At 44.1% G+C, this 18049-nt stretch overlaps 1 protein-coding gene across 3 annotated transcripts in view; it reads right to left on the bottom strand.

Moving 5' to 3' along the window:
- The window catches only part of NUP85 (nucleoporin 85), a 32133-nt gene extending 14259 nt beyond the window's left edge, over positions 1-17874 (bottom strand). The window contains exons 1-11 of one of the 3 annotated variants that reach the window (XM_036088690.2): positions 17604-17874; positions 14295-14385; positions 11383-11545; positions 9439-9509; positions 7816-7859; positions 6255-6324; positions 4925-5046; positions 1607-1741; positions 1379-1501; positions 821-952; positions 349-455 (exon numbers count right to left, since the gene is read on the bottom strand). In XM_036088690.2, the coding sequence (XP_035944583.1) occupies positions 349-455; positions 821-952; positions 1379-1501; positions 1607-1741; positions 4925-5046; positions 6255-6324; positions 7816-7859; positions 9439-9509; positions 11383-11545; positions 14295-14385; positions 17604-17636 (1091 nt within the window). In that variant the 5' untranslated portion in view covers positions 17637-17874. The remainder of the gene's footprint in view (positions 1-348; positions 456-820; positions 953-1378; positions 1502-1606; positions 1742-4924; positions 5047-6254; positions 6325-7815; positions 7860-9438; positions 9510-11382; positions 11546-14294; positions 14386-17603) is intronic. The other 2 variants (XM_078066061.1, XM_078066062.1) reach the window with 2 other exon arrangements.
- Between the last annotated feature and the right edge of the window lie 175 nt (positions 17875-18049).

Below are 18049 nucleotides of genomic sequence, written 5' to 3'. Positions count from 1 at the left end.
CTCAAATAAATAAAATCTTTAAAAAATAAATAAATAAATAAATAAGTATCAAAGTAATTTACTGCAACGTTGTTCAAGTAAACACCCCTGAAATGAAAACTGTTATAAATACAGTAGCCCTCAAGCCTCAGGAAGGTCCCCAAGCTTGTCCAGAGAGAAGCCATTATCTACCTCCATGTGGCTCAGGAGGGGAGCATGTGTGTGGGAAGAAAGTTAAGACACCAGTAAGAAGGAAGAAGACATTCTAAGAAAGGATGGTGGTGACGGGTGCAAAACACTCTGACTATACTTTGTGTCACTGAACTGCACACGTAAAGACAGAAAAGGTGGTGGCGCAGCAATTCCTACCTGCATTCCTTGATCACTTGGTGGATGTCAAACTCAAAGGCTGCCAACAAGATGTTGTCCAGGGGTTCTGGGCTGCTCTCACCTCCCAAAAACAGGTCAAGGCTGGACTGTGGAAAGGTGGTGACCCACTCAATTCCCAGACGGAAGCAGAGACTCAAGGGGGCAGGCAGGGCTGCTGTGTAGGGAACCCTGGAGAAGGGTGATGGGGTCCTTCAAAAAGGGCCAAAGGAAGGGCACCTGGCTGGCTCGCTGGAAAAACGTGCGACTCTTGATCTCTAGAGTCTTGAGTTTGAGCCCCATGTTTGGGGTAGAGATTACTAAAAAAAATAAACTTAAAAGAAGGAGGGAGGGGCAAAGGGAAGACCCTTCCTGTTCTCCAGGGAGGTTCAACTCAAAGAGGCCGCACACTGAAAATGACCTAGCCCACAGGATTCCTACTCCCCACCACCATCCCTTGGGAGTTCAGGCTCACCTGGGCATAGAGGTGCAGGTCAATGGGTTTTACTGTGGGATGAGAGTACAGGAGCCGGGTCACTAGGAAATGATACCAGTTATTCAGAAGCTCCTTCTGCTCCAACAAGGCAGCTTCATCTCCCAGCATGATCTAAGGAAAGAGATTTTTTACCTCAGTTCCAGAGCCAACTTCTCTGTTAACTCTCCTGATCTCAGGGCGCCTGGGAGGCTCAGTCGGTGAAGCGCCTGCCTTTGGCTCAGGTCATGATCCTGAGGTCCTAGGATCGAGCCCTGCATCAGGCTCTCTGCTCCGCGAGAAGCCTGCTTCTCCCTCTCTCTCCAACCCCCACCCCCAACTCATGCTCTCTTGTGCGTGCTCTCAAATAAATAAATAAAATCTAAACAATAAAACAAAAAAATCTCTCCTGATCTCAACTAGAGCATCTGATCTGAAAGCTCTTCCTTCCTGGCAGAGCTGATGGATAGCCTTGTCCAAAGAGGATCATGTCCCTGCCGTTGCTGTGCTGGATGTCACAGCCCCAACTTGGACCCCAACCTAGACTTCCTTTCCACAGACCTTGCAGAGAGACTCCAGGTGAGGACTGGCAGCAAACGTGCTGTCCTGGAGGTGACGCTCACATTCCTCATGCCAGTGCTGCCACTTCAGCTCCAGCTCTGTCAGCGTCTGGGTGTTACCAGGCTAAGGGGAGAGACACAGTGAGATGCCATCGCCATAGAAACCCCTTGTGCTTAATGAACGAACCCCTCTCTTGTGACCCAGCAGAGCAGGGCTGCTCCCACATACACTGAGAACGGGCATTGTCCTCATCAGGTCCCCTAGGATTCGGCACATGCCTGCAGAGGAGGGGCTGGCGTCGGCTTCCTTGGAGAGCATCTGCCGAGCCTCGTCCAGCCGGCCCTGTAGTACCAAGATGGTCACCTGGGAGGACACACAAGAGCATGAAATTCACAGAGGCCCGGAAGCCAGTCTCTTCAATCCACACTTGGGCTTCCTAGCCTTATGGAAGTGTGATGGTTCCCTCCCTCCAGCAGTAATCTAAGTCACCTAGTCTAAGGGTTTTAACCTGGACCATGCTTTTCAAACTGCCATGTTGTAACCCATTACAGATTGCAACCAACTTTTTAAAAAATAAAGGAAATGTGGACGCCTGGCTAGATCAGTCGGTAGAGCATGCAACTCTTAATCTCAGGTCATGAGTTCAAGCTCCACACTGGATGTAGAATTTACGGAATGAATGAATGAATGAATGAAATAGAAAACAGAAAATGACATAGTACATCAAGTAAAGATTGGTTCAGTTTAAATAAATATACATACACACACATACACTCAATATAAATAGTCAACCCTCTTTATTCAGAGATTCCATATTTGTGAATTTGCCTACTTGTTAACATTTGTAACCCCAAAATCAATACGTGAGGTACTTTCATTACTTGTGGACATGTGCAGAGTGGCAAAAACTGAGTCACTTGATGTGCACGTTCCCAGCTGAGGTTGAACAAGGTGGGGCACTCTACCTTCTCGTATCAACTCTCACACTAAACAAGTGTCTTTCTCAGGATCTACCTAGTGCCACTTTTTTTGTATTGTGGTGCTTTTTGCTGAGCCCCAAGCATAGTGCTGAAGTGCTATACTAAGTGCTAAGTGCTAAGAAGGGATGATGGCCCACAGGGAGAAAATGTGTGTTAGATAAGCTTCATTCAGGCATGCACTACAGTGTTGTTGGCCATCAGATCAATGTTAATGAGTCAATAGTATATACTAAATAAGGTGTCTCTAAGCAAAACCATACATAAAACAAAGTTATATACTGATCGCCTGACAAAAATGGGATCAGAGGCTGGAAGAATCCTGTATTACAGTAACCAGTAATAACAATGTTCCAGACAACTTTATAGACCTTAACGGTCATGAATAATGACAACCAACAGTATATACACGCTAACAAATACGTAAAACATACAAAGTAACATTTTCCCGTACTAAGTCATGCTCAAAAAAGCCAAAGATATATATGCTGACAAATCCCCAACTTCTCCCTAGCCTGCACTTCCTTCTCTGGATTCCAGACTTGTATACCTTACTGCCGACACAGTGTCTCCACTTGGACCTCATGGGCATCTTAAACGTAGCATGTCGAAAAGTAAACACCCGGCTGCCTCCAACTCACCAACCTGATCTTCCCACATTCTCCTATTTCTTACAAACACACATCTAATCTATTAGCAAATCCCATCAACGGTATCCGTAAACTGCATCCAGAATCTAATCACTTTTCACCACCTCCTCTGTTCGGCACCCATCCTTGTCCAAGTCACCACCATCTTTGCCTGGTTTAGTACCATAGCCTCTAGACTGGTCTCTGCTTCCACCCTTGCTCCATCCTTTGTAGGGCAGCCAGAGAGCCTTGAACACCTACATCCAATCACAGTGGGAATACTCAGCTCTCTAATGCCCCCTCACCCCATATGACTCAGGGGTTGTGTCCATCAACTAGCTTACACACATATATGTCCTTTAATCATAACAATTTTTTTTCAAGATTTCATTTATTTGAGAGAGAGCACGAGTGGGGCGAGGGGCAGAAGGAGAGGGAGAGGGAGGAGCACGAATGGGGAGACCTGACGTGAGACTTAATTCCAGGACCCCCAGATCATGACCTGAGCTGAAATCAGGCTTAACTGACTGAGCCACCCAAGCGCCCTAATCATAATTTTAAACATAATCTTATTATTATCTGCACTATACAGAAAAAGAAACTAAAGGCTGTTAAGTAACACATTTAAGGCCCCACAGCTAGAAAGAGGCAGAACTGGGATGCTAACTCTGGCAGTCTGGCACTGCAGACCATGTCTCACCACTCTGCTCTACCGCCTCTCTCAAAGTTAAAGTCCTTAGGACAGTCCAGGGACCCCTCCGATCTGACCCTGTGACTCTGCCCTTACCTCCCCAACTCCTGCCCTTGCTCACGCTGCTCCTGATCCCACTGAGCCTCCAGGTGAGAGCGTTTGCAGGTCTCACTGTCTACAACACTTTCCCTTCCTTTGGCCCAGTGCCCCTCCCCCCACATCACCTCATGAGGGAGGCCTTCCTTGATTCCCCAGCTCTAGAATTGCCAATTCCCCAGCTTGGCTTTACTGCTCTCCATACCACAGTGCCTCCCTGTTAGGCATGCTACATATTTTACTTGTTGCTGCGTTTATTTCCTGTCTCCCCACCCAGGATGTAAACTTCCTAAGGGCAGTAATCTTTGCCCACTTTGGTCATGGTTGTTTCCTCACTGCCTTGCAAACAGGAGCACTCGATAAATACTCAGTGAATGAATCAGAGACTCAAAATCTGGGCCCAATACTTCCTGAACAAAGACTCTCCCCTCACTTGCACAGATCTCCCAGCAACAAAACGCCCAGAAATAGCATCAAAGACTATAATTCTTTACTGGAATTCCAGATTTTATAGTCTAATCAACTTTCCATTATTCAGGTTAACTAGCACTCTTCTCCCCAGTCCCTACCAATTGGGTCACAGGTCAGTAGGTACAGAATACATACGTATCTACCCACCCACACACAGTCACAACCCCAATACACATGCTGACTTCCAAACTGATAATCCAAAATGACTCCAGGATCATCAATCTTTTTGTTTTTAATAGCTATACGGAGCTATAATTTATACACCATAAACATTCATCTATTTAAGTAGTGAGTTTACAGAGTTGTGCACCATCACTACAATCCAGTTTTAGAACATTTCTATCACCTCAAAACCCCTCCTGCTCATTTAATCTCCTACCCCCTCCAGCTTCTATCAAACAGTTTTATCACGTCTTCTCTTCCTTAGATTCACAAAGAAATTAAATGTCCCTGCTCACTGGAAAGTCTACAAAGCATTACTTTTCTTATAAAACAACTTAGTTCTAAACTCTCCTGTGGAGCAGGGAAGAAAAGATCTAAGAGCATCTCCATAATCAGACCCAAGGAGCCAGTCCGAGCGTGAGCAGGCTCAGCAGGCAATCCTCAGGCCCGCCTGCAAGCACTGGGAAAAACAGACCATGAGGTAGAAGGCAGGAAGGCCCGGCCTGCAGGAGATGCTTACCAACTTCCAGAAGCTCTCATGTTTGCTTGGATTCTCACTGCCCAGGACATCTGCCAACAAACTGTCCACTTCACACACATGCAGTCGGACCCAGTCAAGGAGGTGAAGAAGGAGAGGGCCGGCTGGGAGGAAAGACTCTTGTTACACACAAAAACCTCAGTTTCATCTGCAGCAAATTCCACTTTCCCAATGTACAGACAGAAAATGTAGGGCAAACAAGATGGCTATATAGGAAGTAGTTTATCCCACTTAGGTGGGCACCCATATGGTCCTAGGTAAACGACTGGACTAGCAAATGGACCTTTACGAATAGTTCCTCTGAGCCAGGCAGCTCCACCTTTCATGAATTTTTGAAAGGGCTGAATCTCCCCTCCCCCTCCACCCCCAATTCTTCATGACTATGCAGTACTCTATGGCTATGTAAGGAATGGCCACTTAGGGATTGCTACTGACTAGGTGCTAGGTATGCTAAAAACATAGCAACAGCCCTCAAAATATACTGGAGGAGGTAAACATAGAAACAACTAATTTTAATTTCACATTGCTTAGGGCTTTAGCGGGAGTATGAGTAAAAACCTATGACTGCACAGAGATTATTAACACTCATTTATGGATAACAGCAAACATAAACCATCAAGAGAATGAAAAAAAGCCTGCAGCACGTCCATAGAGAGCCCACTCATGCCAGGATACCATACCGACCACAATTTAGTTCAAGAACATGGAATAATTCAGAGTGGACAGTTCACATGTAGGGCTGCCCCCTCCCCAATCACTGTAGACAGAATTCTCCCAGTGACTTTGCCTCCCACCATCTAATCCCTCCTCACATCCCTAAAACATTTTTCCTTTCTTTTAATTTTTATTTTTAATTCTAAACAACCAACATTTATTATTGCACATTTCTGGAGGCCTGAAGTCTGAGATCAAGGAGTGGACAGAGTTGGTTCTTTGAGGCTGGGAGGGAGAACCCATTCCATGCCTCTCCCCTGACTTTCCAAAAACTCTTAAGCTTGACCAGTCCACCATATGAATCTTGACCACCCCTGTCACACACTAGTCCAGTATGCTTTCCTGGTGTTTTTCAGGGGTCACCTGACCAACATCTTAGGTTTTCAGAAGACATTCTTTCTCACTATTTTTTGTAGTATCTGACAAAATGGCAGACTTCCTTGGTGTTATGTACAGCTTTCTACTGATTACACTGATGAAAAGTGAGGAAAAGAGCATCCTTGGCAATAAAGCGCTCGCTCATCACAACACGCAGGAAAGACAGAGGAAAGGGCAGGGGGACACCTTTGATGTTGTGAAGGGGTGATTCCATGCTCACCTGGGGCTACTTCAATAAAAAGAATCTCACAAAGGTTCCAAATGAGCTCCACTGCTGACAAAATGGAGACCTAAGGAAGAAATGGAGACAAAGTTTTAACTGAAAACATTCCTGACATTTCTCTTAGAGCAAAGGAATGAAGAAGCAGGACTTGAATCATATGACATTCATTCATTATTAACTCAACAATTACTGAATATTCCTATGGCAGGGTTTCCCACAGGGAAGCCAGTGAGTGAATTTTAGGGGGTGGTAGGCAGACTAACATTTTTTTTTATTTTAATGGTTCTTGTTTTAGTTTAATGTACATTATAGAAGAATATAATTAGCTCATCACGCCCAAGGTCTTCATGAATATTTTGATTTAGAAAGAGGCTCTAAGTAAATGGGAGATGATTCTTAGAAAAATATTCAGTAAATAATATTAAAAATTCTACAGATACAGAAAAAACTGTGAAGTTGATATTCAAGGGACTAAAGTTTAAGAAAGTCTATTAAAAGTCAAACCCAATATAAGACCCAAAAATACATCAGGTCTGGACCCTGCCCTTAGGAACATGCAGTCTCCTCTTCCCCATCATCCTTTCATACACAAACACAGACTACCTTATTCATAAGGGAAAACAAATGCTTTGCTGACTGTGCACTAGACCGCAACAGACACAGTGCACTAGGCCCTATTCACTACGGAGTCTGAACACTGTCAACATTCTACCGAATAGAGAGAATTCTTTCACTCATCTTCCAGCTCCAACTAAAGTAAACAACTCAGTAAAAATACTGGGTTCATGAGCTGAGTACAGTTTATAAAAATAATTAGTGATTCCAAAAGTTCAGCTATCTCAGGTGACACTATGTGGTTAGGATTGACATTTCCCATAAGAACTGGAAACTCAGGGCACCCGCGTGGCTCTGTCGGTTAAGCATCTGCCTTCGGCTCAGGTCACGATCCCAGGGTCCTGGGATCGAGCCCCGTATCAGACTTCCTACTCAGCGGGGAGTCCATTTCTCCTTCTGCCCCTCCCCCTGCTTGTGCTCTCTCGATCTCTCTCTCAAATAAATAAATAAAATAGAAAAAAAAAAAAAAGAAACTAGAAACTCATACAAGTACTTATCAAGCACACCCTTGTCTTCCATGTGCTATGGCCTTGAAGGGGGCACCAGGAAGTTCAAGATGATCCTTACCACCCCCAAAGAGTTGTCTATCTAGCTGGAAAGAAAAGACTTCTGCAAAAACAATGATTGTGGGGCAGCTGGGTGGCTCAGGTAGGTTGTGTCCGACTCCTGATTTCAGATCAGGTCATGATATTAGAGTCGTGGGATCAAGCCCTGCATCTAGCTCATCGGGCTCACTGTTCAGCTGGGAGCCTGCTGGAGATTCTCTCTCTCCCCCCCTCCCCCTTCCCCTCCCCCTGCTCAGACTCTCTCTCTCTCTCTCAAATCTTTAAAAAACAAAACAAACAACAACAAAAATAATGATTGCAAAGTCACCCTAGGTGGGTGCTAAGGACGCAGAAGGACATAATGGTGCCAGCTGGACAACAAAGGTGGCCCCCCTTACCTGGCTGCTGAACTGGCGACCACTGGCTGGATCTTTAGCAGCAACTAACAACACACAAACATTTTAAGTGAGTAATGAAACTTTTAGTCTCATAGTTATACCTTCATATACCAGGTTCTTTGGCTTATGCCTTTGTTTCCGCTAATGACCACCCATTTTCACTACAGATTTTTATTTTTTAAGAGTGCATATGGTGGGGGGGCGGGGTTGGGAGCAGAGGAAGAGAGAATCTTAAGCAGGCTCACACTCAGCCCGATGTAAGGCTTAATCTCACAATCCTGAGATCATGACCTGAGCCGAAACCAAGAGTCGGATGCTTAACTGACTGAGCCACCCAGGCACCCCTTCACTATAGATTTTTTAAAAATGCTTAATATCTCTTTGTTGCAGATAAATGATTTGCAAACCCAACACCCTCAAGTTACAAGTGACACTTTCAACTGCAAACTGCAAACAGAGACCATCAGGTTATGGTGACTTTAAATCACCAAGGTTAGGGGTGCTTGGGTGGCACAGTTGGTTAAGTGAACAACTCTTGGTTTCAGCTCAGGTCATGATCTCAGGATCTTTAGTTCAGGCTCCAAGTCAGGCTCTGCGATCAGCACAGAGTCTAAGACTCTCTCTCCCTCTGCCCCTCCCTCAATACTCACACATGCTCTCTCTAAATAAATGAAAGAAAGAAAGAAAAAGAAAGAAAGAAAGAAAAGAGAAATCACCAAGGTTAAAGAACCAAGAATGTGATTTTCAAAGATTGTTAATTTGGCCCTTAGTCTCACACCTGTCGACTCAATACGCTCTAACTTGAAAAATGTACTCAAGGGGTGCCTGGGTGGCTCAGTCGTTAAGCCTCTGCCTTCGGCTCAGGTCATGGTCCCAGGGTCCTGGGATCGAGCCCCACATCAGGCTCCCTGCTCCGCGGGAAGCGTGCTTCTCCCTCTCCCACTCCCCCCTCTTGTGTTCCCTCTCTCGCTGTGTCTCTCTCTGTCAAATAAATAAAATCTTAAAAAAAAAGAAAAAAGAAAAATGTACTCAAGAAAACTGCCAAAAGAAGCGCCTGGGTGGCTCAGTCGTTAAGCGTCTGCCTTCGGCTCAGGTCATGATCCCAGGGTCCTGGGATCAAGCCCGACATCGGGCTCCCTGCTCGGTGGGAAGCCTGCTTCTCCCTCTCCCACTCCCCCTGCTTGTGCTCCCTCTCTGGCTGTCTCTCTGTCAAATAAACAAAATCTTTAAAAAAAAAAGAAAACTGCCAAAAAATTAAGAATTATGTAAGACAGGGGCGCCTGGGTGGCTCAGTCGTTAAGCGTCTGCCTTCAGCTCCGGTCATGATCCCAGGGTTCTGGGATCGAGCCCCGCATCGGGCTCCCTGCTCTGCGGGACGCCTGCTTCTCCTTCTCCCACTACCCCCTGCTTGTGTTCCCTCTGTTGCTGTGTCTCTCTCTGTCAAATAAATAAATAAAATCTTAAAAAAAAAAAAAAAAAAGAATTTGTAAAAAAAAAAAAAGAATTATGTAAGACAGGAAGTAAGAGTTTTAAACTGGAAAGTCAAATAGATTCTACCTTGCAGTATTTACAGCCAGATAAACATTTCAATTACTATCACATGTACACACATAAAATCCTTACTTGCAACCTGGTGCATTTCCTCCATACATGCCCTTATGACTGATCGGTAGTTCTTACTCACTCGGACCAATCTACAAAAAATGAAATGACATACAAGATAAGCCTGCTGCATCTTGTGGTGACAAAAAGCAAGGAAGTTCTCAATAGAAGATAGGAGCTTGCTCAAAGACAGGAACCAACCTGAAGGAGTTCCTAACAGCCAAAGCTGGAACAACTTGAGCATCAAAATAAGTAACACATGAGATAACCCAGGGGGTAAAATAAATATCCATGAATCCATACTGATATTAATTGTTGCAGATGAGATCCACTGATGGACACTAAAACTAGTGGTTGAAAATTTAAGGAGAAATAGGATTTGCATAATCTCAAAGTTTCTGCTCCAAATACTTACTAGTTACAAAGGGAAAGACAGTAACTTTATAGTGAAGAAACCCAATAGAAACCACATTAACCAAGTGATCAAGGTCAACAAAACCAGTATAAAACATCAACATCATGAACCCCATGATATGACATACTGAGGACACATCATACCAGTTCTGTGGTATTCTTACTAAAAATGAATAACCTTAAAAAAAATGTAACTTTGGGCGCCTGGGTGGCTCAGTTGGTTAAGCGACTGCCTTCGGCTCAGGTCATGATCCTGGAGTCCCAGGATCGAGTCCCGCATCGGGCTCCCTGCTCAGCAGGGAGTCTGCTTCTCCCTCTGACCCTCCTCCCTCTCATGCATTCTGTCTCTCATTCTCTCTCTCTCAAATAAATAAATAAAATCTTTAAAAAAAATTAAAAAAAAAAAAAAATGTAACTTTTCTCCAATCATGAGAAAACATCAGAGAAACCCAAATGGACGGATAATCACCAAAATAATTGGTCAATATTTTTCAAAAGTGTCAAGGTCGGGGCGCCTGGGTGGCTCAGTCGGTTAAGCGACTGCCTTCGGCTCAGGTCATGATCCCAGGGTCCTGGGATCGAGCCCCGCATCGGGCTCCCTGCTCCGCGGGAAGCCTGCTTCTCCCTCTCCCACTCCCCCTGCTTGTGTTCCCTCTCTCGCTGTCTCTCTCTCTCTCTGTCAATTAAATAAATAAATAAAATCTTAAAAAAAAAAAAAAAAAAAAAGTGTCAAGGTCATTAAAGAGTAAATGCAACCTGAGTTGTAGAGGAGAAAAAAGGACCTTAGTTTTTCAACTGGTGAAATTCAAATGAAGTCTTGAATCATAATGCATTGATGTAAGTTTCCTGGTTTAAGTAACAATAACATGGTTATGTAGATATTAACGTAACAAAGCTGGGTGAGGAATATGCAGGAATCTATTATTTTTGTACCTTTTCCTTAAGTCCAAAATTAGTTCAAAATAAAGTCTTTAAAAAAGGAAATGACGAGGGGCGCCTGGGTGGCTCAGTTGGTTAAGCGACTGCCTTGGGCTCAGGTCATGATCCTGGGGTCCTGGGATCGAGTCCCACATCGGGCTCCCAGCTCAGCGGGGAACCTGCTTCTCCCTCTGACCCTCTCCCCTCTCATGCTGTTTCTCTCTCTCTCTCTCTCTCTCTCAAATAAATAAATAAATAAATAAAAAAGGAAATGACGAAACTAAACAAATATCCACAAGAAAGCAATTTGTTTAGTTACTAAGACGCAATCTTTAGCAAGAAAAACAGTTCTAGGGGCGCCTGCGTGGCATAGTTGGCTAAGCGTCTGTCTTCAGCTCAGGTCAGGATCCTAGGGTACTGAAATGGAGCCCTGCGCCGCATCACATTGGGTTCCCTGCTCAGCAGGGAGTCCCCTTCTCCCTCTCCCTCTACCCCTCCCCCCCACCCCTGTGCTCGCTCCCCCTCCCCAAATAAATAAATAAAATCTTAAGGAAAAAAAAAGGACAACAATGCATTTCATTTGGTTTTCACAATTTACTTGTGGACTTCAGCACCTATCAGCAGCCTACTTACTGAGCTTTTCTGGATTTTCCAGTCAACTCTTCTTCAATTCTCTGGAGGCCCACAAAGATTCCATGGGATTCATTGAAGAGTTTTCTCAAGATCTGAGAGTAAACATCTATATCCTTTCGGATGATATAGATAAAGGGGCAGCCTGGCTCGGTCTCTGATTTTTCTAAAACAGAAAAAATTTAACATCAATCACCACTACCCTCATACAAGAACTCACTTTAAACTTTTTTTAAGATTTTATTTATTTATTCGAGAGAGAGAGAGAGAGAGATCACAAGCAGGGGGAACAGCAGAGGGAGAAGCGGACTCCCTGCTGAGCAGGAAGCCCAATTCGGGACTTGATCCCAGGATCCTGGGATCATGACCTGAGCCAAAGGCAGACACTTAACCGACTGAGCCACCCAGGCACCCTAAACTTTTTTTTTTTTTTTAAGATTTTATTTATTTGACAGAGAGAGACACAGCAAGAGAGGGAACACAAGCAGGGGGAGTGGGAGAGGGAGAAGCAGGCTTCCCACAGAGCAGAGAGCCCGATGTGGGACTAGCTCCCAGGACCCTGGGATCATGACCTGAGCCAAAGGCAGACGCTTAACAACTCAGCCACCCAGGCGCCCAAGCATCCAACTCTTGATTTTGGCTCAGGTCATGATCTCAGAGTCATGAGATCAAGCCCCGCGTAAGCCTCTACACTGGGCATGGAGCCTGCTTAAGATTTTCTCTCTCCCTCTCCCTCTGCCCCCAACTCCCCACTCGCGTGCCTGCTCTCTATCCAAAAAAAAAAAAAAGTATGAATTATCATTTATTTTTTAAAATTAATTTACTTTTTCTTTTATTTTTTTAAAGTAAGCTCTAGGTCTGGGGTGCCTGGCTGGCTCAATGGGTAGAGACTGCAACTCTTTACCACAGGGATGTGAGTTTGAGCCCCACATTGGGTGTAGCTATTACTTAAAAATAAAATCTTTTAAAAAAATAAAAGCTCTAGGCCCAACATGTGACTTGATCTTATTTTGGAACTACCTTTTGATTCCATCAACTGAAATATGCTGAAAAACATTAAAGTCAATATTAGCCTATGTATAACTCAATACATAAGATAAACCTACAGCTGAGGGCCTCCTGGGTGGTTCAGTCAGTTAAGCGTCTGCCTTCAGCTCAGGTCATGATCTCAGAGTCTTGGGATAGAGCCCTATGTTGGGCTCCCTGCTCAGTAGGGAGTCTGCTTCTCCCTCTCCCTTGGCCCCTGCCCCCTGCTGGTGCACGCACACTCTCGCTCTCTAATAAATAAATAATCTGGGACGCCTGGGTGGCTCAGTCGTTAAGCGTCTGCCTTCAGCTCAGGTCATGATCCCAGGGTCCTGGGATCGAGCCCTGCATCGGGCTCCCTGCTCAGCGGGAAGCCTGCTTCTCCCTCTTTCCTTTGCCCCTCCCCTGCTTATGCGTGCTCTCGCACTCTCTCTCTCATATAAATAAAACCTTTAAAAAAAAAATAAATAAATAAATAATCTAAAAGAAAAAAGAAACCTACAGCCAAAATTTTATATAACCTCAAATTCAAATAAATAATATTTCTATATTACTTTGTACTGCCATTACCCCTAAAACAAAGAATCAAGAGTTGCCTAAACTATTTTGCAACAGTGATAAAAAGGCTCTATAATGATAAATTATAAACCAGCAACTTGTGGAAATTTCTTATATAACAGCTTCTTGAACAAGCTGTGATGATGTTCAATGGCTTGTCTCTAATGAGATTTCAATAGACATAAACAAACAGAAAATCTCATGTTTCCAACAATCAAGGACAAACTAAAAATCCTGATAAGCTTTCCCATTAAGTATGAAAAGAGGGCAGACATATTCAAAGAAAGTTCTCTTCTAAGCAATTGTCCCTTTGGCAGCTTCTAGAGCTCTGCCAAGCTTGAGATCTTTTTTTTTTTTTAAGATTTTATTTATTTATTCATGAGAGACAGAGACAGAGAGGCAGTGGCAGAAGGAGAAGCAGGCTCCCCCCCCTTGAAGCAGGAAGCCTGATGCGGGACTCAATCCCAGGACCCTGGGATCAGGACCTGAGCTGAAGGCAGATGCTTAACTGACTGAGCCACCCAGGCACCCCAAGCTTGAGATCTTTAATACTAAAATATCCCATAAACTTTTGGCAACATCAGGTACAATTGTTAATGATAAAATCAAGAAAAACTACTTTGAAAAAAATTTTTAACTACATCACTTCAAAATTGCATGAACTGCACACCACATGATTTGCCAAAATTATAAGACTTCCATTAGAGCAATCCCCTCTTTATAAAAGAGGAAAACCTCCACATTTGGATAAAGAACCTATCAAAGATTTGCAAGAAAATATCTTCAACATTTCCTGAGACTCCTCTTGAAATGGAGAAAGCAAAATCAAATGTCAAAATTTAGTTTTATCTTGCTACTAGAGGAGTCTGTAACAGAAAGAAAAGATCCATGTCCAAAACCTGAAGGAGCTTAGAGAAAAAGGAAGAGTCATTTCCCTCTCCAGATCTTTTGTGCTTTATATCAACAGCTAACAGAATTCATCAAGTTCATAATACTACAAAAGTAAGGGCTATGAGAGCTGCAGTTTCAAGGTAAGGGGGCTGCTGTGAAGGGAATTTAGTCATTCTGGACAAGAAAGGGAAAAAACCTGAAATTTTTAAATACAAAGGAACACCACAAAGATTATTAATTTTTTTCCTGGATTCAACATCTTCCAGATCCCATAAATTAATGAAAATATTAAACAGCTAAAGGTTCAAAAATGAAAATGGTACAAAGTAAGTTCAACTGTTTCTTGCCTCAGTTAGTTAAATCTGAGAGAATAAAGGAGAAAAACAACCAAATGTGCCAAGATGGATAACCTGGAAGAAAAAAAATAAAATAAAACCTACCTTTTTTGTTGAAGGAGGTTTCACACACCAGCATCTCCCCTGGACCCCAGTCAAAACACATTTGCTTCTTTGAATTCACTCCTGGAATCAACTAGTTAAAAAAAATTTTTAAAAAAAGGGCACAGACACTGTTATTTTTACTAAAGGCTTTGCTTTCAAATGATTTCCAAGTAGAACCCTAGAAATAAGTGGCCATGAAAGTTAAGTGCTAATCTATGTATACAGCTCAGTGTGGCTGAGGTCAGCCCAGTCTGTTAAACCCTGAATAAGCAAGCGAGCTTTCCTGGGCACCTCAACTCAGCCTGCCACTTTGCAAGTGTTGATAAAAAGGAGAGGTATCCTTAATCAATTACTATATTGTAATTTAACGATCTATAGTTCAGAAAAAGGGAATTTTTAAAAAATAGAAAAGAAATCGAACTGTCTGGGGTGCCTGGTTGGCTTAGTTGGTTAAGCGTCTGCCTTCAGCTCAGGTTGTGATCCCGGGGTCCTGGAATCGAGTTCCACCAAATCGGTTCTTTCTCTGCCTCTGCCTCTCTCTCTCATGAATAAATAAATATATCTTTAAAAAAAATGAACTGTTGGGGCACTGGGTGGCTCAGTCGTTAAGCGTCTGCCTTCGGCTCAGGTCATGATCCCAGGGTCCTGGGATGGAGCCCCGCATCGGGCTCCCTGCTTGGTGGGAAGCCTGCTTCTCCCTCTCCCACTCCCCCTGCTTGTGTTCCCTTTCTCGCTGTGTCTCTCTGTCAAATAAATAAAATCTTAAAATAAATAAATAAATAAAAAATAAAATGAACTGTTACTTACTAAAAGGAGCCCTCCAATACCATGGCTTCTGTCCCATCTCTGATGAGGACTCTCAATTTTTCTCTCCAACTCAGATCAACCCCTTTGAGTCTCAGCCTCATATATCCAACTACCTAATCCACACCTTTATAGGTTACCTAACCTCTAGAGCTATATCCATAACATCAGAACCAAAAAAGGACTCTTGATGCTCATCTCCAAGTCTCATTCCATTCCCCCACTGGGATAAAGCCTTCCCCAACTGTTAGGAGTAATCTTTTGATTCTTCTCTTTCCCTTACCACCTTTGTCCAATCAGTAAATCCTGTTCTACTCTTAAATAAGCCTGAATCCAACCACTTACATGTCTACCAGTCTAACCCAAGCCACCAACTCTCATATGACTGCAACAGCATTTCTCAGTGCCTGAAATGACTGTCCTACATGGTTATTACCTTGCCCTGTAAATAGATAAAAGCTCACAAGGGCAGGGGATTCCGGGATTCTCATTCACTGCCTAGAAGAGACCCTGGCACAAAGTTGGCACTCCATAAATATTTTTGGCAGAGAATAAATTTGGCTGGAAGTAATCTGGTCTCAAGACAAGTGCAGTCAGTTCTTAGGAAGGGCTAATGCAGTCATTTAACTACTAAGCAATGTCTAGTAAGCCTTTTTCTGTACTGTGCTCTAGAAATACAACAATGTATGATACAGTTTCTGCCCTCCAAAAGCTAGCAGTCTACTGAGGAAGTCCAATAAAAAAAAGGCAGTAAGAAAAGTGGAGGGGTGCCTGGGTGGCTCAGTCATTGGGCATCTGCCTTCGGCTCAGGTCACGATCCCAGGGTCCTGGGATCGAGCCCCGCATTGGGCTCCCTGCTCGGTGGGAGGCCTGCTTCTCCCTCTCCCACTCCCCCTGCTTGTGTTCCTGCTCTCCTTATCTCTGTCTGTCAAATAAATAAATAAAATCTTTAAAAAAAAAAAAAAAAGTGGAGAAATGCTAAGGCAGAGATAAACACAAAAGAGGATGTTTTAGCAGACTCTTAATGGATGAATAGGCCACGCAAGAGGGAAGTGTTATACACAGTGGTACTGAAGCAAATGGGTATCCATAAGCAAAAAATAAACCTCACACCATAGACAATATAAAACTTAGACACAAATGTAGAGAAAAAGCTGTAAAATTTGAAAAGCATAGTAGAAAATCTTTTTGATCTTAATGTAAGCAAAGATAGGACACAAAAAGCACAAACTACAGAACAATTTATAAATTGGGACTTCATCAAAATTAAACTTTTGTTCTTCAAAAAATATTATTTTTTAATTTTTTTTTAAAGATTTTATGGCTCAATATCAAAGTAGTGACTCCCCAGGGTTGTGCAGGTTACTGGAAAGATGCCCCCATCGAAAGATTCTGACATAAATGAAGGAGGGAAAGGCAAGATGATGTGTAGTTTGAAAAAGTTCCAGTGATTCTGATATTCTAATTTTTCTTCTCACTGACACTGACACAGTCCTTGATACATAATATTTAAAGTAATTCATACAGGTCTTAAAAAATTAACACTCTACAGTAGTAAGTTTTATAGAGTAACAACCCACATTAACTGCTATTTACGATCTCATGTCTCATTTTGTCCAGTTGGCTTTGAAATGACCCTCATCTTTAATCTCTGCTTTTGTCAAACACTGCTTTTCCATCTGATGGATTTAGCTGAAAACTGCAGGCATCTCAACTTTCTCAAAAGCAATAAATATACGATCAGGCAACCTGCAGTTTAGTGAAGCTTACAACTTACTAAGAGCTGGGAGGTGCAGAACAAGCCAATAATGGACAGAAATATTTGCCCTAGTCAGGGAGGTAAGGGAAAGCTTTCCTGAGAAAGAGGGTGTGGTTCTTGCATTTGAAAAATGAGGAGATAAACCGGAGAGAAAAAGAGTTTTCCAGGTAGGAGGATCGGTAGGTATCTCGTATCTAAAAGCCACGAATCTCTTTACGAACATTATAGATCATTCACATTTGACACTCTCTTGAAAGTCCAGACAGAACTGAAAGCAAACAGAGCAATAAGAACAAGAAGTCTCCGAGAATACTTTTAGTAAATCTTGGGCCAGCACGGCACAAGCAGCAGAACCCAAGCTCACGGTGTTGCGATATGAAGCTTAGATCTGCGGAAGACAAAAGCTCCTTCGACCTCTGCTTGGTCGGAGCCCGCTCACTAGAGCACTAGTCCAACAGGAAAAGCGAGGGAAGTGGGATGGGAAAGTCGGGAAGACAAGAGAGGGTGAGGGATGGAGTGAGGAGGGAGGCCTCCGAGCCAGGCATTTCTGAATATACAAAAAAGAGTAGAAACCTAGCGACCACTACTGCGACCCAAACACGGGCACCTAGCTAATGGGACCTCCGAACCGTGGCAACTGAGCTGGGGAGGGAGCCAGGAGCCTCGCGGGAGGTAGACAAGCCTACAGTGACTACGCAGACACAATCATCGGACCGCGAAGGCAAGACTGTTGCGGGTGCCCTTACAGTGACGGTCGGCTCGCCGTCGAGCTCCTCCATACCGCCTCGCCTCAGTCCCCTGGAACTTGCACGGCCGCCAAGGCTCCGGGCTCAGGCCTCCCGCTCACAGCCGGCTGCCAGAGAAGACCCTCTTCGGAGCGCCTCCTGCACTGCCTGCAGGCCCAAACGCCCATCGCTACAGGGGCCTCTGCTCTCGGCCACGATCCTCCCTCTGCGACACTCTATCATGTCCCTCCTTCCTGGCCGGCGACAACACGACAGGGAAAACAGAGCCAGGGCAGCCTGTCCTCACAATAACCCTTCAACCGGGTCAGGCGCCGCCGCGGACAGCTCCGCGCCGGCCAGGGAAAAGGCCCCCGGAGACGGCGGGAGCCGCGGCGGTGCGGTTGCGCGTGCGCGAGATGGGGCGGCTGCTCCGAGGCGAGTGCAGGGTCTGGCCCCGGGGTGAGCGA

The sequence above is a fragment of the Halichoerus grypus genome, chromosome 2, assembly GCF_964656455.1.
Source record: "Halichoerus grypus chromosome 2, mHalGry1.hap1.1, whole genome shotgun sequence".
In the NCBI taxonomy this organism is placed as follows: Eukaryota; Metazoa; Chordata; class Mammalia; order Carnivora; family Phocidae; genus Halichoerus; species Halichoerus grypus.
Note: the sequence above shows the minus strand (reverse complement) of the source record. Positions and strands in the feature narration are given on the sequence as shown.